Source organism: Coturnix japonica, chromosome 4 (genome assembly GCF_001577835.2).
Source record: "Coturnix japonica isolate 7356 chromosome 4, Coturnix japonica 2.1, whole genome shotgun sequence".
NCBI lineage: Eukaryota > Metazoa > Chordata > Aves > Galliformes > Phasianidae > Coturnix > Coturnix japonica.
In genome coordinates, this window is record NC_029519.1 from 45,119,871 (window position 1) to 45,144,657 (window position 24,787).

The 24,787-nt window shown below is 43.2% G+C and overlaps 1 protein-coding gene across 4 annotated transcripts in view; it reads right to left on the bottom strand.

Annotated features, from left to right (window-relative positions):
- Positions 1-24,466, bottom strand: part of ADAMTS3 (ADAM metallopeptidase with thrombospondin type 1 motif 3) — a 125,596-nt gene extending 101,130 nt beyond the window's left edge. Inside the window, exons 1-7 of one of the 4 annotated variants that reach the window (XM_015861760.2) lie at positions 24,353-24,466; positions 23,637-23,732; positions 23,051-23,214; positions 20,602-20,686; positions 16,284-16,347; positions 13,012-13,039; positions 2,875-3,278 (exon numbers count right to left, since the gene is read on the bottom strand). In XM_015861760.2, coding sequence (XP_015717246.1) covers positions 2,875-3,278; positions 13,012-13,039; positions 16,284-16,301 — 450 coding nt within the window. In that variant the 5' untranslated portion in view covers positions 16,302-16,347; positions 20,602-20,686; positions 23,051-23,214; positions 23,637-23,732; positions 24,353-24,466. Of the gene's footprint in view, positions 1-1,291; positions 1,477-2,874; positions 3,279-13,011; positions 13,040-13,640; positions 13,961-16,283; positions 16,348-20,601; positions 20,687-23,050; positions 23,215-23,636; positions 23,733-24,352 lie in introns of those variants that run through there. The other 3 variants (XM_015861759.2, XM_015861762.2, XM_015861764.1) reach the window with 3 other exon arrangements.
- Positions 24,467-24,787: the final 321 nt, after the last annotated feature.

Here is a 24,787-nt window from a genome sequence, read left to right on the forward strand (position 1 = left end):
ACACGCATGGGATCTTTGTAGCAAACTGTTATTTTCAAGGGATATTAAACAGATGGGAAGATAGGAATTTGCAAAACTTATGGCACGCAGATGGCTATTCCAGCAAAAGTAGATATGTAAACTGTTTCATAACAAAAGTATTTAAGTATTTTGTTTTTTAAAACGTAAGCTCAGATTCAGGAAGAGCCCATGAACAAAATCTTGCTCTACTAGTGTAAATGTCAATAATTTTGTATACTTACAATGAAGTAATCAAAATTCAGCACCATCATGTTCCTCATAACCTCATACATCCAAACACTGAAAGCAAACACTGAACAATATGGAATACTATTATGAAGTAAAGGTTAATGCAATATATAACTTGGCTCACCTAACAGCAGGTGACGTAGGAGTCACAGCTAAAATCTCCTCACACAAACTTTTTGAGGTCTTTTGCCAACCAGTGGAAGCCAAGTGTTGTGGGTTTTTTTTGCTGTTATTGATCATATCAAGCTTACTTTATAAGCTATACAGCAATTGAATTGTAACCATAGTGATTCCTTTTTCTTTTTCCCAGAAGGTAAGAACCTGAGGAAACTACACTGACAAGTGCATATATTTCTTTGAAGTCAAAAATAAGCCTTTTGAATAGACACATGACCCTAGAATTTCTCGCTGTTGTTCCAGTTTTTGTTAAGCCATATCATCTCACCCTTCACATATTTAGAATACACTGAGGATCAAGTATTGTAGCTTGGTTGTGAGAAGCACAGTACAGCAGCAGAGAAGGCAGCAATGCTAACTTCTGCTAATCCAAGAGCTGCTGGGAGAGAAGAACAACTGAAATGTCATCAATCTTCAAGATTATTTATTTCACACTTTTCTCATTTGTTTAGAGCTCCCACAGACTACTACAACAGCTAGGTGAAGTAAGCAAGCTGAATTGCTCCAAAAAGCTGCCTTTCAGCACAAGCTGTTGTCATTACAGCTGCACAAAGCAGGGAGCAGTAAAGCTGTTGCTGTAACTCCTTGCCAGTCTGTGAGTGCCTCAGCAGCAGTGCAAAATGCAGCACAGGGGCCAGAACGTCCACTAAGATCTGCTGCTGGCAGGAGGGTCAGCCAGTTCACCCCTTCACACCACACATGTGCTCTGATGGTGCCTTCCAATCCTGCCACGTGGTAGGCGGCTCAGGGGCTTAAAGAAGCCCCTCAAAGACTGCACAGGACAGCTTGCATTGAGATGAACAGAGACAACAGTGACTTCAGGAGCATTTACCCACTCTTCTCCTTAAGCAAAAAGCACATTTACCTCTAGTTCAGCCCCTAAGACTGAGGAAAGCACCTAAGGGGCTTCTCCTTGGTGCTGTGAGAAAACAGCGGCAATATGATGTAAAACTCAGAAGCCTCCTGTTCTTTAGGATCTTGCTGGTACCTGCTGGCTTCTTCTTCTACATGCAGAGGTTTGAGAACACAGAAACTACTTCATTTCAGTAACTGAAAACACAACACAAGAAGCTTGTCAGCCACATGGCGATTCCTGCTGATATTGCTGTACCCCTTAATCTAATTCCATTTAATCCAATTTACTGTCTTAAAGTGTTCTGGCACTTAACGCAAGAACTTCATTCAGGATTACTGATAAAACACGGCTCTGAGCCTAACAGTCTAATTCACTGTCAAAGTAACATCCAAGGCTCTGCCTACCCAGGGAGATGTCTGCATGATCTCTGTGAACACAGCACACAGTCAACAGATCCCACTAAAAAAACAGAAGGAAAAAAAGAAGAAAAACTGACAGAGGTTGATAACCTAAGACATAAACATCACCAGTGTTTTCCTTCTTTTAGAAAGGAAAGTCAGGGAGTTCTGGTTGTGCACAGTCCTACGCACTGAATGAGGAGTTTCAGACACTTATGCAGATAGTCACACAGCGACTGCTTTACCTGAAATAAATTACGTGCTGCAGAAGCTGGGAGGTTTGCTAGCCAGCACTTATCACAAAATGGAATCAAATCATTAACATCTCTGGCATGTGACAGGAAGAGGGAAACCTATTTCCAAGAAGGGATTCTTGTTGCAAACTGGTTCATATGATTCCTCCCCTGAATAGCAGTAGAGTAACCACTACATTAATCTTCCTGGATGTTGCAGCCATGTTCCACCACTGCTCCTGCTACTTATAGAGCACAAGGTAAGTATTGTTAGCTTTCTTTACCGCATGATTGAATTAACGAATGGTATGTGTACTCAATATATTCCAGTCTTTCAATATGGGATTTGTGTACCAGGCCAGTCACTGCAACTGTTGAAGCCACAATGAAATATCACACATTTTAACTAACACAGCAACCAGACTGGCACAGTTTTGAGATCATTTATAGATGTGAATCAGTCAACTCTCACATGAGAGCTTCAGATAAAATAGAACATAGAACTACACATCAAAAAAAGAAAAAAATGCCCACTTCCTTAATGTATCCTTTAGATTTTAATTTTTTTTTTTTGCCATTTTTGTACTACAGGGCACCCTGAAAATTTGATGCCCAAAAAGCAAAGAGTGAAAATTTCCATGCCAAATTCTAGGCTCATTCATTTAAGTGTTGAAGTAACTGAACTATTAATTTTCCCATTTGTAACACCACCTCAGGAAAGTAACAAGGAAAGCCAACAAATAGCCTTTTTCATTCCCCTCTGTCTCACATTAAGGACTTTGTTTATCAAACTGAGAGGAATTATCCTGGATTAAATCGAAGGACTATGCATAAACGTATACTGAGTTTTTCTAAGATTCTCTATGTGAGATCATTCATTAGTACTGTACAGTGAAAAGCAACAAAAGCTGAGAACAAAGTGACAAAACACCAGTCATTAATGACATTAAATAAGCCTTACCAGACCATCACAATTGCTAATAGCAACAGAAGCTCCAGGGATGTCAGTTATGTCACCCACGTAAGCGCAGTTGGTCCACAGGGGCTCTCTTTTCCACAACCTCTCTGCAGTTCTAGTCTGACTTGAGTTACCAGCATCATTTCCATTTCCAGTTTCCACAGAGTCTTCGTACCACTCCACAACTGCCTCAGGAGCCACTAAACGAGTGTTGGGTTTCAGCCGGAGATGGAATTCCCTTCCAAATGCAGTGACGTTAAAATACAGCTGTTTGGGGCTCTGGGATACCTCCCGTGTTGATCTTCTTTGATGGCTTGCAGAGAGTATATTGGAGATATAGCTTCCGTCTGCATTGGTACTAATTGGAATCACTAACCCATACGGTCTCGGTCTGCTTTTTGGTACTTCTGCCAAGAGAAACAACCCAAAACAAACTGAAATTAGAACAAGAGTACAGAACAAAACCTTAAGTACAGATTCAGAACTACAGAAGCGTGTGTCCCTAGAAGAAACAGTAATGCAAAGATGCAGCCAGCCACTGGCCTGACTGTAATGGACTACATTCATGCACAGAATGCTCCAGCTGAACCCAACATGATATACATCACAGAACTACTGCGCCTGCAGACCTATGTCAAATGCAATGCATGTTGTACCCCTTTGCCTCTCATCTCCACCGCTGGTATTCCCAGTTTAAGATTCCTGCTAGAGTCGCTCTAAACCACCCCGCTGATGTGTTTGGCTGAAGAATAGTAACAACCTGTGAATGTTTTTATAATGGCGAGGGACAAAGTCACTGCATCAATATGCGCTAAATTATCTGCTAGGCGGTTAGTCTGGATAGAAGACATGACCAAACGCTCTCATTACTGTACACTAACTTACAGATCTTCACCTGGGTATCTCACAGCAAGGCCTTCAGTATTCTTATCACATCAACTGTTCTCATAAACATGCTTTGTACTATTATTACATGAACACAGAGAGGGCACGTTAGAAAGAAGTGTATTTATAGATCATCATGTTATACAAGCTATAACAAAACAGAGATAATGAGATGGGAAACACATTTCAGCTACAGGAAAAGCACCCAGAGCATGCCAAGGAGCATGAACACAACAAGCTGTGCCCAGATATGCACATCAAATAAACACACACCACAGATGCTGGGATGCACATTAGGCGCATGCAAAATATCCTCCTTGTGCCAAATTTGTCAAGAAGCAGGTCTTTCATGACTCTGTTTTCATAAAGCTGGCAGAGCAAACCCTGAAATATTCATTTATATTTATCTGGGGAGTTCCCTGGGGTTTAGGTTTGCTTGACAGCCAAAGAAGAGGCAGCAACCTTTCTAACTCTCCTCTAAGAAACGCCAACACTGTCACACGCCTTAAACAGAATCGTTTGCTCCCATGGCAAGGTCTCCACAAAGATACTGAAAATCAAGTGACAAGTTTGGTATATAGCTGCAATTTAGATGCTAATTTCTGAAGCCCCCCCCCAAAAACAGAAAAGACAAGAATCCAGTGGATATCACATCACTGACAGTAGCACAAGCAACAGGTCTTCCCTCTACAGGAGGGAAAAATCTAATAAATCCTCTTACCCGTTAACTCACTATTGCCTTTCCTCTGCAGAACTTGAATAATGGAATTCAGAATTAACAGATTAGCTGTCTTTTTCCTATGCTACAGATTTCCATCTAAATCTCGCATCTTCCTGCAATACGCAAAAGTCGTAACTATAGAAAAACAACCATTATTGATCACACTGCCCAAAGCAGGTACGTCCAACTCATGGCCCACAGGCTGGCTGCATGCAGCTCAGCACAGCCCCAGGTGAGCACCCATTGCTCAGCACCAACCAAACAGCAGAACCCACTAGGTTCTGAATTCACCTATGCAAATGCAACACTTAGGAAATAAATAAATAAAGGCCAAAGGCAACTTTCTATCTTTCTGTGTAGTTAGTTACCTGGATCTTCTGAAAATAGCATTCTTAGCCCTAGAGAATAATTATTTTCCCTCTCCACTCTCTGATACTATTAGACACTGATGAGAAAAGCATGACTTTTGCTCAGAGAAAGGTTTTCTGCTTATCACATTCAGCCCTTCATCATGACACACGCATGCCTTAAGGTAACTGTACACCACTGTAAAACCAAGTTCATCTTTTCTGCAAGACCCTTGCAACCTGGGAGTAATCAGGATATTCGGTGTCTGATTTCCATCCTGTAAAAGGAGAAGGAGACGCATTCCCAGGTCAGGTCATGCTCCAGGCCAAAACACTGCTAAGAAATGCACCAACTCTGAAGTCTTATTACCTACGTGACAGTTAAAAAGACACTCAGGACAGAATTATTCCCTAGTTCTTTTCCTGAGAGAACTGGCTAAAGCACTATTAGAGTGATATTACTGATCCTTTCAATTTAAAGGCCTCCAGGGTTGAGTAGCTCAGATGGTACCACTAAGTGCCACTGAGAATTCCTTAAATAAACATAATTAAATGAAAAATTTTACCCATTCTCAAGGTGAATCGCACTCGAACTGAAAATTCATACGTAGATAAAAAGCTCAGTAGCTAATACCCTTTTCCTGGAAGCAGCGGCTGCTTGTTTTACGAGACTTGCAAGTTCAACTAATAAATTTGGTAGGAAAACATTCCTAAGGGCTTCATACAACTGTTTTTTTTCCTCCGGCTTGCTTTTATTCCAGTTACTGAGGGGGCTGACTGAAAAATAACGCATAGCACTAACAGAAGACAGAATTACATTTAAGTTCTTGCACTATAAATATCTTAATGTAACACATAGATGACATCCAGTTTGGATGGGGCCATGAGCAACCTCATCTAGCTGGAGGCACGTGGCAGGGGGTTGGAACTGGGTGAGCTTTGAGGTCCCATCCAATCCAAGCCATTCTGTGAACCGACATACACCTACTCAACAAACAGATAGCTACTATATGTCAGGGAAGCGAAAAGTTCCTTATAACTTTTGTTGATCTGAAAACTTCATTCATGTCCCCCCATTACTAATCACTGTGCTTCTTAATAGGCTTTTTCACCATACACTTACAAGTTCAGGTTCTAAAAAAAAATAAAATAAAAAAATGAGCATAGAGCTTTATGTAATTAGACATCATGCCAAGAACAGGAAACAGAGCTCCTGGGTCGTAGATCCCAAATAAGTAAAAGCATAAACTTTGATTCTCACATGACATCAACAGTGTGACTGAGCGCACCCTAAGCAAGTCTGCAGATGACATCAAGCTGTGTAGTGTGATTGACACACCCAAGGAATGGTATGCCATCAGGAGAGACCTAAACAGGCTCAAGCAGTGGACCCAAGTGAAACTGATGAGGTTCAACAAAGCCAAGACTTTGCACCTGGGTTGTGGAAACCTCTAGTGTCCGTACAATCTCAGGCTTGTGAGTGAGAATGCAGCACAGCCTTGTCAAAAAGGACTTGGGGGTACTGGTAGATGGCAAGCTGAACATGAGCTACTTATGTGCCCTCACAGCCCAGAAAACCACCCAAATCCTGAGCTGCATCAAAAGAAGAGTGGCCAGTAGGCCAAACAAGGTGATCGTGCCCCTCTACTCTGTGTCAGTGAGGCCTCACTTGGAGTACTGTGTCCAGATGTGGAGTCCGCAGTACAGGAGAGACGTGGACCTGTTGGGAGTGCCTCCAGAGAGTGCTGGGGCTGCTCAGCCTGGAGAAGGGAAGGCTCTGGGAAGGCCTGAAAGAAGCTTTTCAATATCTAAAGAGAGGTTACAAGGAAAAAAATAACAGACTCTTTATGATAGCCTGTTGTGATAGGAAAATAGGAAATAGTTTCAAACTAAAAGAGGGGAGGATTTAGACTGGATATAAGAAAAAAGGTAGAGAAGCACTGGCACAGATTGCCCAAAAAGGTGGTAGATGCTCCATCTCTAGAGACACTCAAGGTCTGGCTGGACAGGGCTCTGAGCAACCTGATGTAGCTGTAGGTGTCCCTGTCCACTGCAGGGAAGTTGGGCCAGATGACTTTTAAGGGTTCATTCCAATTCAAACAATTCTGTGGTCTCTACGACTCCCTAAGCTTCAGTGATGAGAATTCATTCACAGATTGATATTCCTCCTTTTACCTCACAGACACTCTTCACAGCTTTTCTTATCCCCCTCCAGCACCGCCCCCCCCCTTCTTAAAGCAGGCTGTACAATGCCAGAGACCACAGTTCCAGTGATCAAATTCTGCATTCACTGCACAATTCAGAAACTGCTTTGTACATCTTACAGCAGAAATCCTAAATTCCTTCTTGCGAGTGCAATAAAAAATAAGTTATTTTTGTTAAGAACAAGAATAGCCAACGAGGCACAAGAAGGTAAGCATAAAGGATGGAAAATAAGAATTGTCATATTTTTGAGTCAGCAAAAGCCCTTTGCAGAGTCTCTAAGTTGTGAGCTAGAAGAGGAAATGCCTTTTGTCCAAAGGCAATTAAAATTAAATGTGACATAACTGAGGACACCTAAACTCCTCCACTGACTTCTATTACCCTTTTTCCACAGCTCTTAGGAAATGCTACGCCAGCTGTAGGTGTTCCCTTTCCTATGCTAAAATTCCAGAGTCACTCTTTTCTGCTAATTCAGAGCTTTCAGTAACGACCACAGAAGAACACAGAAAAAGCACTTAACCTCAAATTTTCTTCATTTTTGCATCTGGCTTTGAACTGCTCTTCCAGTTGCACAACGTTTAAGTTGAAAGGAAACACTTGTGAAAGAATATCACATTCTTTCACTGCATGCCAAAACATAATTAGTTAGAGAATGCCTCTGCAAAAGTCTTAGCTCTAATTTCTTCTTTTTTTTCCCCCCCCTCCTCCCAGATACACACTAAACTGAAGAATGAACACCGCTGGCTCACAGTAGCAGTCTCTGCACTGTAAAACTGTTTACAACTGAGGTTTAAAAGCCCTAAACCTTTCTTATTATTTGTTAAAGTCAACAGCACCTAGGAGAGCTTTTTTCCTAAATATATATTTGAAATACACCGATCACAAATGGCCCATCTGGATGCCAGCAGTACTGTTCGAAAAATCATAAGAATTCTTTTAAAGAACAAGATTTAAAAGCAGAGTCTAAACTGAAATCAGCAAAAATAGCAAAAGGCAGCAATTTCTGAAAATACATGAAAAATTACTGCCATGTCTAGACCAAGCTATACGAGTTTGAACACATTGCTTTCTTCTTAGGAATTATTTAAATGCCATTTAGTGTTCATTATCCTGATGGGGTTTTTGCTAACATAGCATGTATAACAGCTGCTCCAAGAGTAATGCCTCTTATTTTATTCTATTAGCCCCCATCAGAGGGGGATGTTGGAACTACAGCAGCCTAAGTTGAACTTTTCCACCAATATTCCATTATGTGTCATTGCTGAGTGACAGATGGCAGCTTAGGGGCAGTCTGACTGAATGGTGTATGATGTGGAAGTGGTACTGAAATCCTTCACGTCAAAACAATGGCAGGCACTGCCATTCATTGACACTGGCTGAATGTTGATGGAGATCAACCAGTGGATGTGAGCACGGAGTGGCAGGGGGTGGCGCACTTCAGCAGTCGTACCAGTGCTGAGAAAGACAAGCTGCACTCCAGGCAGCCACGAATGGCCACCACACCATGAAATTAAGAAAACTTCAGTCATCTCACTCACACAAATTGCTGGATTACGACCAGAGAACTGCATACAGAGCTAAACATCAGTTTCAATGTATTGGAAATGATGGCAGCCATGTAAGAATACCACAAAGTTTGCTCCAGGTAGGTCCCACAAATGCTCACACAGGAGCAGAAAGGACACCGTATGCACACGTCATGGTTTTATGGTCATCGGTATTCCACATCATAACGTCATGTAGTGCATTGGGAAGTGTTAATGCCCCAGTTCTGCACACCAAAGAGAAGAAACTACGCTCCCCAGCAGACTGTTCACAGTGCTGATATCATTCCTGCACAGGGGGGAACGCATATAAGGCGTTGGCAGGTCATCTGATGCTCTCTCACTTTCCTTTGGCTATCCTCCCTGCTGCTCGACTTGACTGTCACATCTACATCTCAGCATCAGCGTAAGGCCTCAGCAAGTAAAGTGATGTGCACTGTCTGGTGGGATACGAAAGGGCCGATCCTTCTGGCTTCCCCGGAATCCAGACAAACCACCAACTCTGACTACTGCATTGCAATGCTGACTAAGCTGAAGGCTCAAACTTCCAGGCAGGCCTGAGAAGAGGGCAGCCTTTCTCTTGCAGCACAGTAACACCAGGCCCCACAGCAGTCTCAAGACAGTGACAAATCTGACTGAGATGTCCTACCACAACCACTGTATAGTCCAGATTTGGCACCTTCTGACTTCCATCTCTTCAGAGAGATGAAAGATGGACTGAGAGGGCGATGTTTTCCTAGTGGTGATGCTGTCACAGCAGCTGTGAAACAGTGGGTCACCTCTACTGGTGCAGATTTGAATGAACGTGGCATGCAGGCTCTTGTTCATTGCCTACAAAAAAATACAGAGCTAACGGTGGTGACTACATTGAAAAATACTGTTTTGCAGCAGATAATTTGCTCTATTTGTTCTTTGCATTTTTTCTAGTTTCCATGAAAATGAGAGGCATTACTTTCAGAGCAACGTGAATTTTGATAACTAGACCTCCCACATCCCAGTCTTCTGGGCTGCAGACAGTACAACTAGCCCCAAACTAATTAATATTTTGATCACAAGAGTTCCTTCACCCTTTACAATGACCTGTGAAATCACATCCACTAAGTGCTGGCATCACAATTTCTTTCCAGACATTTTCTGTGCTATGGCAATGAGATGTGAATTAACTCCTACACACAGTAACCATTCACCTCATCAGATTGCTGACACATATTCTAATTAGGAATACCCATGTGTAAACCTACACAATTATATCATCAGCACGACTGATTTTACAAAGTTGATGCTGTACCAGGCCCTGCGCAAAGAAACAAATGGGGGGGGGGACATTGGGCTGGATTTCTAGAGGATTTCCACACAACTTTGCACCTAAGCAGGGAGGAGGCTGTGCAGCATACCTCAGTGCTAGACACTGCAAGCTGGATGAGTAAAAGCAAGGGGCTGCAAGAATACAGGCTCACAAAGTATATATACACACCTCTCTTCAGTGTCCTCAATCCTTTACCTCACTGTCCATTTGTTCCAGGCACACAAGAAACTCAAGAAATTTTGTGATGTGATTGTGATTCCACAGCCCTTCCTGAACTGCAAAGTCACCTTGCATAATGCTGGTGAGCTTGTTTTATCCAGGCTCTGTAGCAGCTTGATGCTGCTCTTCCCAGGTTAGATGTCAGAGCTTTCTCCCATTAACAGCATGAAATGCTGATGTTCTGCTGTGTGGACAATGAGAGGCACGAATAGTGAAGATGCAGCACCACCATGAGTGCCAGTAACATCAGGCTTGCGGGATTTCACAAGCAACAGCAAGATTTCCTCTATACAGTTCCCAGGTTTTGCAGTATATTACGCATTAAAGTGGTTACTTAAGATAGGGTAAGTCCCTAACTATATAATATATTCTGTACATTCTGTATTAGTATTAAAAATCCTGTATGCTTTAATTTGTCCTAAGTGACTTTCCAGGCTACCAAATAAATAAATAAATGAAAAGATTAGCTGCTGACAGCAGCCAGCCCTGGGCCAAATCAAAATATACAACACCAATGCAAATTGACACTTAATAGGGACTTAAAAGTAGGCCAGCCCATTTGGAGGCAATCCTAATGCAAGTTTTACTGTAGTTATTAATGCTCTAAACTGAGTAGGCAATGCCTTTTCCAAGCAGAACTTACAGGATAAAACATTACTTGAAATATTAACATTTTAAAAAACAGAAAGGACAAATCTAGTCTGTGTTTACTAGGTATTTTTTCCTTTGAAAATACAGCATTCCCTCAGTGAAATACTATCAATCCCTCAAAAGCCAGAGCTTAGCGCAGACAGCCTGCTTTGGTCAGACAGCAAACTCTCAGTCTTGCCAGGCTGAACAAAATACCACCAGGACACCCTGTGTTCGTGCCAAGGAGACACAGGCTCATTTTTGCCAGGCACCAAGCAATGCTGAGTCTCATGACAAGGGGTTGTGTGCTGCTGAACCACACGAGGGGACACTGCACACATGGTCCTGTGACCCTGCGAGCAGACAGAACCATCAGCTCATAGCCTGCCCATCTCCACCCTGAGACCATAGAAACACTTGAGTTAGAGGGGACCCTTAAAGGTCCTCTAGACCAACTCTCCTGTGAGGAACAAGGACACCTACAGCTCTATCAGGCTGCTCAGAGCTTGGTCCAGCCTGACCCTGAATATCTCCAAGGACAGGGCATCCACAACATCCACAAGTTCATCTAGTTCCAATCCCCTACCGCGGGCAAGGTTGTCAATCACTCTGCTTCTATTTTGAAGCTAAGAGGTTGGATCTACAGCTCCATCAGTTCTCAGAGCCCCATCTGCTGACCCTGAGCATCTCCAGGGATGGGGCACCCACCACATCTCTGGCAAGCTATTCCAGTGCTTCGCTCCCTTAATTACTAACAGCTGGGCTACAAGCTATGCAGAGAGCCTGTCCCACATGGGCCATGCAGACCTGTCCTGGGAGGCTTTGCTTAGGAACCTTCATTCACCTTCCACTATGTGTCACCTCTCTCCCATGGATCTCGCATTCCTCAAACCCTCCCAGGCTACACCAACACCGAGACCACAAAAGAAAGAAAAAACTGAAAGGATAAAGAGTTTTCTTCCAGGTTCAAGAAACTGTCTGACGTACTGTATAATTTAAATGACGCATTCCTGTATAGCTTATGGCTTCAGAAATTGAAATACAATCCATTTCTCAAGGAGACAACTGGAAATAAAGCACTGAAATGCCACTGGAAAAAAGAAGTCTGTTTGCCAGCTAGGTTTAAATGTACCTAACTGCCTCAAATCCCATTATTCACTGATGACAGTGGAAATCAACCTAAGCCTTTAAGAATACAGCGCCAGGACTGAAATTGAGACAAGAGGTCCAGAATTTAAAGAAATACCTGAAACTATTTTCTGAACAAAACTGCAGGTCAAAACCTGAACTAAACCTCAAAATCAGAGCTCTAATAGCAACTGGAAATAGAACTGTATAGGGCCCCTAGAGCACCTAGCATAGGTGCTATCATTCCTTACTGAAAAACTCCAGTGCACCATAAAGGCAATTGCGTTCAACAGCAATTGGGGTCAGCTGGTTCCAGGGCTGCCCTCAGAACCACAGGGCAGGGAAGATGGCAGCCTCACACTGATGGTCTGGAGAGAAGACACTGGCTTCTGAATCTTCCCACAGACTCTTCCACCCCATGTGGCAGTAAATTGTCTGTCAGCTTAAATAAATGCAGAGCTACAGCAACTAGATTGTGTGCACATGCTCCTAATTATATGAAGCTTCCCATCCCTCTCAGGAAAAAGTCAGGCTTCAGATTGCAGCATGACATACCCTGGTGCATTTCAGCACCCTCATTCATCATGGACATTGATCTTGCCACGTTATACTTTGTGATGTGGACCTACTGGTTTACAACGCAGCAGTGGACATCCACTGGGCACGCAGCAAGCACATCCTTCCATAAAGGAAACAGGTAGAGATTTCAGCATTAGACAGCATTCCCAACTAGAAGAAAAGGCTGAACACTTTCAGGACAGAAGGAAAGTGGTATGAAGACATGACCTGCCCTGGCTAACTAGCATAAGCATTTCCTCTTTGGTTCAGTGACATACAAATGAACACAAAGCATCTGACCCAGTGCAGATGTGCCATGACATTCACATGGCTGGTTAAAGCACGCAGCACCTTCCAACTTTTGTTGTTTTATTCTTAAAAAGGGACGAACAGAGTTAACGGGATGAAAGAGCTTGAAATGAGAGGCCATGCAAATCCAAGTCATGCCACAGCACTGTGAAACCACAAACGCTCCTGGGTGGTAACAGTGCGAGGGACACAGGGGAATGCTTGCCTGGGCACAGACCAATTTGCCAGAAAATAAACTAGTTTGTTGTTACTTTCTTCAACAGCTGAAATAACAGTTAAAGAGACTCTTACCTATTTGGATCTGTTGTTCTTCACCAGCCTGCGGGAGAGAAAAGAAACACATGCACGAGGTGTAAATGGTGCCATTACTTTGCAACGTGTGACAGCCGACTGTTTTAGAAAGGCTTCCTTCTAGGAAGGCTGAAAAATCCCTCGGTTTGCACCGCGCCACTTTTTACATCTCTGCTTTTGGTTTCCAGGGTTGGCATTTTTCCTCAGCCGAACAAACAGCTGCGTCTGGCAATAAACTGAGAGAGCCCTTAACAAGTTTAATACAAACCGAGGAGCTAGGAAATCCTGATTCAGAAGGACCCCTTCTATCTATCGGGACACACAGAAAGCAAGAGCGCGGTGCCTAAATGAAGGCCCTCGGGTGGGTGCGAATGACCGAGCGCCGAGCCCCGGGGAGCACGGAGCGGTCGCTCCTTCACCGTTCCGCCACGGAGCAGGGTCGAGGCGGCAGGCTGAGCTCAGCAGCCAGCACAGCGGGGCCGGGGCTGCGCTGCGCCCCGCGGGAGAACTGCGCCGCTCCACCGCCTCCCCGGCCGAGGCCGGGGGAACTCGCGGGCGAGAGGGAGGGAAGGTGGGGAAGGGGAGCTCCGGAGCCGCCGTGCCGGTGTGTCGCCGTGTCGCTCACTCACCTGCCGGCCGGCTGCAGCGCGGGCCCCCAGGAGCGCGGCTGCCACTACCCACAGGGGCAGGAGCACCATCACGAGCCGGCCGCCCGCGGACCGCTGCCCCGCGCGACCGCACGCTCCCGGCCCCGGCCGCGCTCTTCTTCTCGTCCTCCTTTCGCCTTCTTCCCCGGCTCTCTCCCCCTCCGAGCCCCCGTCTCGGCCGTCCCCGGGCTGCAGCACCCCGCTAGCGCCGGCGCCCCGGGGCCGGCGGCCGGGCGGGCTGGGCGCGGGCGGCGGTGGGGCGGCGAGCGACCGCGCCGCCTCCTGTTGCTCGCTGCGCCCTGCCTGCGCCACGCATCGCGACCTGCGGCGCTAATAAAGCCGCACCGGCCCCCGGGCGCGGCCCCGCCTTCGGCACGGCTCGGCACACCGACGTCAGGGCCAACCCGCCGCTCGCGGCCGCCGGAGCCGCACCTGGGCCGGGCCGGGGCTCGGCCGCCCCCTGACAAAGGAGAGCGCAGCGCAGAGGGCAGCGGGCGCGGGGCAGGTGCAGCGCGAGGCCCCGGCAGCGCCTCAGGACACAAAGAGCCGCGTCCCGGCCGGGCTGGAAGCCGTCAGCCCCTCACGGCGGCCTGCGCCGCGCTAACACCGCCGGGAGCTCTCGCTGTCCCGTTCGTTCGCCCAGCAGATGTGACGCCGTTGAAGCTCAGCAATGAGAAGCTACGAACGGGCACAAGAGGGGGTATCCCCAAAGGGGGGAAGCGAGCGAAAAGCTTTACGGATGGTTTTTATTTGTAAACAAATATCCAGGGGGATAAAGCGCTCCCGCATTCCTGCGCTGCAGCAGTACTCAAAAAGACGACTGAATTTCCCCGGGATGAGGATTATTCCGTGTAACCTGAGGTGCCGAATGCAGAAACGTCCAAAGTGAAATCTCACCGTTCTGTTGGACATTCTGTGTTAAATCTCCTACTTTCTGTGCTCATGTGAAGCTGTCCTTAGCGGCCCAAATGAGCCCCAGTTAGCTTCCACCAAGCACAAACAAGCGGAGCATTGCTATACAGAAGCGTTCAGATCAAATCCTCGAAAGTCTGCCTATACTCATAGAATCACGGAACCGTTAAGGTTGGAATAGACCTTTAAAGACCACTACATCCAATCCACCAACCCATCCCCACTGACCACATCCCTCAGAGCCACATCTCCATGGCTCTTGAACACGTCCAGGGATGGTGACTGCACCACCTCCCCGCACAGCCCATGCCACAGCATCACCACTTTCAGTGGAACTGCTGGACAGAAACCATCACCTCAAAGTGGAAAAGAAAATATTGGTTCTTGTAAAGCCAAGGTGCCCACAGCAGCATTTGGGAGAGCTGTAGCCTCAGTGTAGCGAAGTCCTGACTGTGTAAATCATGGTCCTGAACTCTGCCAGCTTGTCTCCTAATGGAGGAAGAAAACTCTAAGAAAGCAGAAATGCCTGAATCTAATACCTGTTATTACTAAGATCATTTCTGTACCAAGTACGTAGCAGCCTGTTCCAACCAGCATGCTGTAACACTGGGCAGTGGCACACTGCACATGAGCCAAGTTTTGCAAAGGCCAGAATCAGAAGAGCTGAGGTCCTGTAAAGGCTAACTACATAATTATACGTTAGAACTGTCAGTTGCAATTGTCAGTTCAGAAACACCAGCTGACACTATCTTTCCTCTGCTTCTGAACTGAGGCACTGGCTGCAGCCACTTGATAACACACCATTCTTACACACTCTTTCCTCATGCAGCGCACAGAACACGTGCCGTCTGCTTAACACGCAGCTACTCCATGTTTTATTTCCCTTAATGACCTTCATTATGTGACCTCAGGCCTTATTTACTGCACATTATTCAAATCCCAAGAACCACTGTGTTGATTTCCTTGAGGGTTTATCCGCAGCACAGCATCCCAGTATGGGATGGGAAATGATGGACCAACAGTATTCTGCACTCAGGCAGTGCTTCACATTGGTTAGCTACAGGAACAATTCTGATTTGATCTCTCTTCCTCACATTTAATACAGCGCTCCCAAGTTCCAGGCCAGGCTCTTCCTTATTTACCCCTGTCTTTCAGGCTCTGGATGGGCACTTCTGAACAGCACAGCAAGTAGCCAAGTGCAGAACACAGCAACGCAATGCATACCAAGAACCAAACCTCATGTGCTTTGTGATCATTATCTTCCAATAAAGCTGTGTGTTAGCTCCTAGGTGGCTTCACTTTTCCAATTAGCCAAAAACATACAGAAGACAGAAGTTTGGATGTACCATCACCAAAGCAATCACAGATTTTCTCATGTATGCTTTGTCTGATATGTATGCATTTACATATGTAAGTGTATATATATGTATCTGTTAAAAATCTGCTAAATATTTGCAGCTCTAAAGCTATTCTTACTAACACTACATCAGATAGTAGTGTTAGTACTGTGCAGTTTCTGTGGATGCACTAGGCTGACAGCTACAAATATTTTATGAACTCAAGGTTGGGCCCTGAAGCAAAGAGACGCTGAAGTCTAAAAGGTTTTGCACGGGGCCAGGTTCTGTAGAGTGAAGAGTGTAGCTGTATTTAAGTAGCAGGAACAATATTTTATGGGAGCTAGCACTCAATACTGCATGTTAGATGTGACATTACCTGATCCAAAGGGCTCATGGACACGGTTTCTATGAAGCCTCATTTTTCCTCACAGCAGAAGAGCCTGCAACAGAACAGTTTCAAAGGAAGCACTAACTGGAACAAGAACACAGAGAGATGCTGAAGAAAAATATTCCCTACACAAAACAGAGAAATTAACCAGAGTTTTTCCCCTCTTATTCAACACCAGCTTCACATATTTTCACATATTTTCACATATTTTCACATATTTTGAGACAAGCCCCTAGTAAACTTGACTACAACATCCATGAATAAATCCGTAGCCTAGTCAGATCATATACTCTTAACCAATCATGTATGCAGATGTTGTTTGATACAGATTTTTGCAGTGATGTTTCCTAATACTTAGGTATAAGGTTATTGTCCCACATTATAATTTACTGACTTTCTGATTTACAACGGTCTTTGCCAGTCTGTAATTTCATGCCCTTTCTGGCCAATTTGGAAAGCATTAATTCTGAGATAGACACATCACTAAAAACTAGTCAGGGGTAAAACAAGCTGCACTGGGCCATGGAGGATGTCTTTCTTGAACAAGAGTTATTGCAGGCTGGTTCAGAAAAAGGCACAAAGCCATGCAGAGGAGGTAGTTACAGATGCACTTAACTGCTTGGTCACCTCATGCAAACTTAAGGTCAACACTCCTTACACAATTCTTGGACTTGATGGACTTGATGAAGGCTCTTTTCAGCCTTACTGTTAGAAACAGAGTTTGTATTTCACATCTATATCCCAGCTATGCTGAAATTCAGCTCTGCCTTCAAAATCTCATTTCTTCTAAGGACTGACACATCAGGCATAAGATTCTCATTTTCTATGTGGCATGCCCTAATCTCATGTAACCAATGGGCATGGTCCTCACCCTGGCAGGGAGATGGGAGAGTGGGACCGTGCTGCTATGGGAGCAGAGTGCCCGTGGATACATTTCTCCAATCTAAGTGCAATAACAAGCCGGTCAGGTTTTCAGTCTGCTAATAGATTGCTTAATGAAAAGTAGAACTTACTTTTACTTTTTCAAGTTAGAGATGCAGGAGGCCTACAGCACAACCTCTAAAGCTAAGGCAGCACAAATCAGTTTCTTAGCACAGGATACATCTGAAAAGAAGGTCCGCGTCTCATTTTTAAAATTCGTTACTATTTGCATTTCAGCAATGCCTGAGGTCCTATTCATGGGCTGCAGCCCCATTGTAGCAGGCATTGTGAGTGCACATAATAAAAAGGCCACGCACAAAGACCTTTCAGTCTGGGGGCTGTAGTCGTACTACTGCATGAAAGACAGACCCCAAAAGCCTGGACACACAAGAACCAAATGTGATGTTCTTAACTGAGAACCCATCCCCTGCCGCACGTTTGTGCCATTAGTTGTACAACTGTCCTCGTGCAGCAAGGTCACAGCTGCAGCATCTTTTCTGCTCTGCTGGCAGTTTGTCAGTGTCATTCAGATAACAAAGGTGCCGTGAGCGTCTCCAGACCTCACCACTACCACCATACAGGGGTGCTTGACGTTAATATCCAAAAGGCTGCCTCCTCTCTGCCTCCTCACTATGACAGCTCTCATCGTGCAGCCCGCAGTTTCATACCCTTTTTTTTACTGAGATGCCATGTTTAACGTTACAGTCTAATTTACCATCCCAGTCACTTCTGTACTTAGGTTCCCAAAATTGCAAAAAACTTCTCTGAATATTAGACTTTTTATCTGTTTACCACAGAAATATAAGGAAGGGATTTCAGTTGGGGTGTCGGACAAGAATTGCCAGACAGGCCTTGAAACTGAAGCACTTTATAAATGAAAATAGCTATAGTTTCTCCTTCATGGTGCACTAAAATTGGGAATATTAAACCAAGCGACTATATTTAATTGTTTTAAAGACACTATTAATCTAGCAGATCATTAAATGAAGAAACAGTAGACCTATTATTTCTAACAAAGCAGTGTAAGATTTATGGTCAAAATTTAACCACAGTACATAGGAAACTGGAGAGAAAAATGTGAGACATGAAAATTACAGTTGTAAAATGCGTTATGAAAAATAAAGTAGTACTAGAAATATAAGAGGCAGCGCTTGTGACAACTTTGGATAACAGATAAATTCCATAAAGCTGTTCTTATTTTAAGGTGGTTAATTTAGAAATGATGTGCGCCAAACACAATTCAATTAAAACTACCTCAAATTCTCAAAAGAAATGAATAAACAAATGGCCATAAATCATTCTAAAAATAAGTTCCAGTAAGACCACACTTTCAATACTCTGTGGTACCGATATAGAAACCAGCGGTTCTTGTGTTGCAAGAGGTTCCTGGAAGTGCTGAGGCAGCGACCTTCACATGCAGCACACACTCTGATAGGGCCAAAAGCCCATTAAATGCTTCTGCTTAACTTAAGCCCTCAGATGAAAATACGGGTGGAAAATAAAGTATCGTCTTGTATAGTTGGTGCATTTAATATGTGGCTTGCACATGCTTTGCCTTAAGACCTTAGATAACTGTCTACACATAAGGGATTTACTTAAATAATGCCTGTGCACTGGAGGTACAGAAACTTGTGTGCTATCCATGCTTACCTTTATTATCATTTTTCTGGTTGTAGGAGTCCTGATTTATACTTTTATACTCCTTCTGGAATGTGGGGTGCTGTGCAATCTCATGGTACATATAGATACATACACACAATATACCTGTACAGACAGCAGCCAGGACTGAGCACATGCTGGATGCACAGAGGTGGCCACTCACACAGCCCTCAGTAATTCTCCCACTAACATAAGAAAGACCAGTTACTGGCTTCTGGGAATCACTCCTCAGGGATCTTAAACAAGGACTAAATTTGCCAGAGGCTTTTTTTATTTCTCTTTCCCCTTTATATATTTAGTCGACTGGGCAGAACAGCACCCTCCACTGGGAAGCACACAGTCTGAGGACTGAAGTAACGTGGAAAATGCTGCCACTCTTTGAAATGGAAGTCTCCCAGTAATGCAAAAAGTGAAAGATGCTATAGCTACTATGTCCACAGTGGCTATTCTATCCACACCATTTATTCTAAGTGAAATTGTGACAGCACGTTTAAATTTCTGATACTGTAAAGTAAGCCCTTCTGCTACAGCAGTGAAACAAGACTGAGGAACTGGATTTCACTAACATTTAATTCCAAGGGCTTCGTAACCAATGAAGGTCATAAGTAACAAAAGTATGACAAATGTTGTAGTCCTAAGATAAGCATTTAGGCAGTAACACTTCTGTAGCCAACATCCATCAAGACAGATGTGAACACATGAGAATGCTAGAATTGGTAAGCATAGGTTATCAGTTGTATTTTACAGAAACGGTGCATAAAGCAACTATGGGAAAGAATAGGAAAAATATTCTCAGTGTACACACTGGTAAAGATAAACTTGTTGTAAGGGGAGAAGGGGAACATTCCAATTTACCGTATAGGAAAGTTATGTTGGAAAATGTGTTTTTTAGTGTAGTGTCCACCCTGTCACAGAACAGAGATGCTCTGCTGTTTAAAATCTCCTTCTGGTCAAATGGCAATTATAAACAAACTCCTCAAATGACCATCTCTTTCAAGAAGCAGGTGTTCATCTGAAGCAGGTGTGATGAATGCGGGGCTGGTGCTCCTCTTACTATTAGCAGTCAATAAGGTATCTGTTCTTGGTGAAGAAGAAAGATACTCATATACCACCACTGACTCATTTTCTTACACTTTTTACTTATTGTTTGTGCACATCAGTGCAATTTTCAAATCAGTGCTAAAGCACATGCTACACACATTTAACTTATGGCAGTTTAGACAAGCTGTTGGTTCACAACAGAAGTACTGCAAAGCCTTCCAATAAAGGCCATGTCCCCCATCAAGCCGCTAGATTCACAAGTAACAACCATAAAGCAATGAGATTAAGCCAGAACGTAACATGAGCCAGAGCAACGTCTTGCCCTACTGCATGTTCACCTCCTGTTGGCTTCACCAACTTGATAGTCTTCCTTTGTAATTTGTCAGTAAGTGCTTTGGTTTTAGTCACATCCTTATAGAAATCCTTTGGGGACGAGGATGGCTGCACGGAGAGGAAGTGAATAATTTTGATTCTAATTTCTTTTCTAACACTGAGCACTTATGTATTCTCTTATCTTTCAGAGACATGATAAGAATCAACTATCTTTTGGCTTCTCACTCTAAAACCAGAAGTGACAAATAATATCCTGCTCGAAGATTGTTCCTGAAGCAAGCCACTGAGAACATTTGGTTTAGCTCCAATTTGAAGCTGTCTGCTCCAAAGTGTTATGACGTTATCTTCTTACCTTACTGAATGCTGCAAGTCGATTGTGCCTGTAGTTTTTGTTATTTCCATGTCCTTGATCCCATTACAAAAGATTGTTTTGTGTCCTAGGAATAAAAGGAATAGCTTGAGGATGGTTGCCAATAGTGCCTCCTTTTGTGAGCATTGTAATAATGACTGCAGTTGGAACCCAAGAGACACCACTGTTCCTATAAACTGCCAATGGCTCAAGGGGCATTTTAACTAGGACCATATGAAGTTGCAGGCAATCTCCCACCCTCCAACCATCAGCTTTACTTTACATTGTGTTAGTGCTTCTAAAGAATAGAGGCAAGCAGTTTATGCTGCTATCTTTGCATTGAATACATTTTACATTTTAGTTGTTCTTTCACAAGTTAAAAGAAAATTAGAACAATTTAAACTCCAAGACAGTTTTAACTCTCTTACATTAGTTGTCCCCACAGTTAGGGTGGACAACTATAATTCAAAGCAAAAAACAACCTTAATGGAGACACAGCATGCAAAGGACTCAGCTGGAGTGAATGCAGTACTGCATGGTTCAGGGAGGGCTGCTGGAACTCTGGAGGACTTGCATACTTTCAGACATCCATCCACTCACTGCATGATGGAGGTGTTGTGTCACTGATATCTGGACCGGTATGAAAGTCTGTAACTGCATACTCAGGTCAAAGTCAGCTTTCTCATCACATGCTTTAAATGCTTAAGGTTACTTTCCATTAAAAAACCACTCCTTCCCCATCTACAACAGGCAGGAGCCATGTTACTGCAGGTGCATATACCATTCATCTCAACAAGGTCATGCAGAAGTGACTCTCATTTGTGAAACACATTTAAACTTCGATTCTCCAGAAGGAATAACTGAAATAATAAGGAATTAAAATTTCCTTCAGTCCAGTATCAGACCTAAAGCACTCGCCTGTGCCATCATGCATATTCATATCAATAATATGAGTAAACAGCTGAACTGGGATTACATGATAAGACTATGCAAAATAAAAGAGCTGTCGCTATGGATACAATGGCAGAAGTGGAATGGCCATTGTTATCCCGGACAATTCCAGTTCTAGACGTAAGCAGAAATGTTTTCTGGTGCAAATAAATGTGATAGAACCACAGGACAAAATACTTGCAATAAATCTAATGGATATTGACCTATTCAATAGGTTTCACATACAAGAACAAAGCCTGGATCAAAATTGTGTCAAAAGCAAAAACGAGCAGGAAGTTTTCAGTTGTTAGCACATCTGGCCACTCCTAGCAGACATACTTAGGTACAAATTAGAAGCAGCACATAAGAGTAAGTTCTTACAAAAATACTGTCAGCACGGGAGAAACTTCTGTATTACTACAGGAAGATGCATCCAAGAAGTTTAGATGCTAGTGTTCTTTCAAGATACACACATATTGCATAGATACACCTAAGTAATTCACTTCCTTGTTAACTCTTATAATGGTCAGAAGACACTAAGCCCTATTTTTAATTGAACACATGACTAAATTGGAAATAAATAATTTTTCATTAGAAAGCCTCACACACAAGTATAATACTACTAATACTTCCTAGATGTTGTTATTAAAGAATGTGCTAGAATTACTGAAGTTTAGTTATCTTGGACTTTGGAGAGCTTTATTCTAAAATCTGTGTTGGGGACAATTCTTTTTAAAGCTCATTTTTGTAGGAATTCTCGTGATTGAGGTATGGAATGAGTGTTCATGTTGTAATAGTAGCAGGCCTTATGCCACACGTTGTAGTAGTAACAGGCCTTACGCCACACGTTGTAGTAGTACCAGGCCCTATGCCACACACTGTAGTAGTAGCAGGCCTTATGCCACAAGTACTGCCTATACCGCTGGCTGATTTTTTTTTCTTTCATGTTTTTCCCCTCTTGGACTTGTAATAGGATAAGAAAATACTGCTTTGCATGGGAAGTTTTCCATTTGTGTTGCTTCTGTCCTAGTTTACACACTGGTCTATGTATATTATGAAGATTGTATGGAGAAGACAGAGACTTACTCTTACACTGCGTTAGATATGTATTTTATCCAAATAGACAGATTATACACAAAACCACTGAATTCTAGTACATATTCTGCACTGCGCATTGACCCCAGTGCACATGGTAGGCTAGCACAGGCAGGATTTTCAAAGACTTTGAAAGAGGTTTGACCTAAGGCTCATTTAAGTGCCATACTTAGTTAGCGTTCAGGCCGTCAGGACAGAAACACCCAGCTTCCTTATGCCCTCCTGAAAACCCCAGCCATGAGCTTCCATTTCTTACACTGTGTAAACAGATCATTCAAATCCACCTCAGCCTCTCTGAACTTTACTCCACTTTCTCTCTATGAGGATCTATCTCCTTTAGGAAATCATCTAAACCACAACAGACAATTCCAAACAGTTTAAAAAACAGAAGCTTAAATGAAAACGAGAACTGATCTTCTGACCTTACCTAGGGTCATTTTACCACATCAAGGATGGGGTTATTTCCAGGGCAGCGTATGAGAGCCTTCGCTATAGCTGCTTGAATAGTACTTTGCCTGTGGATTAATGATGAGTTAGGCTTCTCATTCTTACCAGCCTTTATGATTCAGGAGAACACACAGAGGATTTCTTCTAAAACAGATGAATTAAAAAGACAAAAGTAAGCTAACCCTCTGACCTGTAAAATAACCTTTGTAGAGAAATCCATTCAATACAATTGCTCACTGATTCTGAGAAAAGAAAGAGAAGGGGTTTGCAAGAGGAAGCATTAACTTGTATACTGTTTGAGAGGGGAAACGACCACAGCAATCTGTTTACCATGAATTTACATAGGGTAGAGGAGAGAGTATATCCAATAAAGATCTAGCTGTGATTGAATGCTGTAAGCAAGGATTTAACAGATTGAAAGCAAAAGACTTCCACTGTTCTTACTGGTACTTAAACTAGGGAAGCACTCAAGTGAAATAGAGAAGCAGCTTTTTTTTATTTTTAGAAGATAAATCTCTTCCTTCATCACTGGCATTCTGTTTTCAAAGATCTGAAATTGTACTTACTTATTTTCTTCACATTTTATCCATATATTTATTCCCTTGAGGATTTCCACAATTACAGCAAATCACAAGCTCAAGGGAAACTCTCTTTCTGGGCTCCTAAAGAAAAGAGAGCTTCATGTAAAACTTAATTTTCAGAACCTTAAAGTTCTTCCAAGAGGTGTCATGACAAAGAAATACAAAATTCAGTTCACTGATGGTGATGCAATTCAATACACAGACACAAAAAACAATATAGGAGTGGTCAAACACATCGAACCAAAAATCCATCTGGCCCAGTATTTTGCCTCTGAGTAGCCAGTAGCCAAGGAAGACTGAAAAAAAGGAGCAAGACTGTACTGAGAATGCTTTTCCAACTGCATGGCTGAGGAATAGCAGTGGAAAAAGAGCAGTGATTCTGAATCTGCCTCACAAGCCCACTTGAATAGCACCCGTGCTCTGGTGAAAGCACAGCGCTCAGTCACAGGCAAGTCAGTAGCTCATGTGCAAACATATTCCCTAGTCAGTATTTCTGCTCAATTTCTAGGCAACTTTTAGCATAAGTTTCAATTGCATGTGCCAAAGAGGAAGCAGGGATGAAAGGAGGGAGAGGGAGGCCTCTAGCAGATGGAACTGTATACAAACACATATGTTCAGCTTCAAGTATATAAATCCCAGTGAACTTAAATGAGACTACATTGTAGGCTTGCATTTGAATGTGTGACAGAGCTTGCCATCACCTTAGCATTCTCCAGAGCTGTGCTCCTGCACAAAGTCTATGACATCAGTGTTTAATTTCTCTCACGTTTTCCAGGAAATCCTCAGGACAGTTTGGAATAGCTGAATACTGTTATCTGCAATGAAAAAATAAAACACGATATACGGTGTTGTTTTAAGACCGTTCTGAATTGATTTCACTTAAATTGCAGTGTATTTGCAACAAATTCTATGATGGTATGTGAAAATTCAGGTCAGGTTTGCAGTGTAGTTACGTATGGGTATTCACATACACACATGAGAATGCATGGAAAAAATATGTGTTAACTTAGACTTTCCTAATTACTTATCATCTATTTTCTGACCATAAGGCAAGACTATCAGTGCTATGGTGGACATGCATATGTGCACACAATATTGTTACAAGGAGAATAGGTAAAATAATTCTTAAAAGCTGA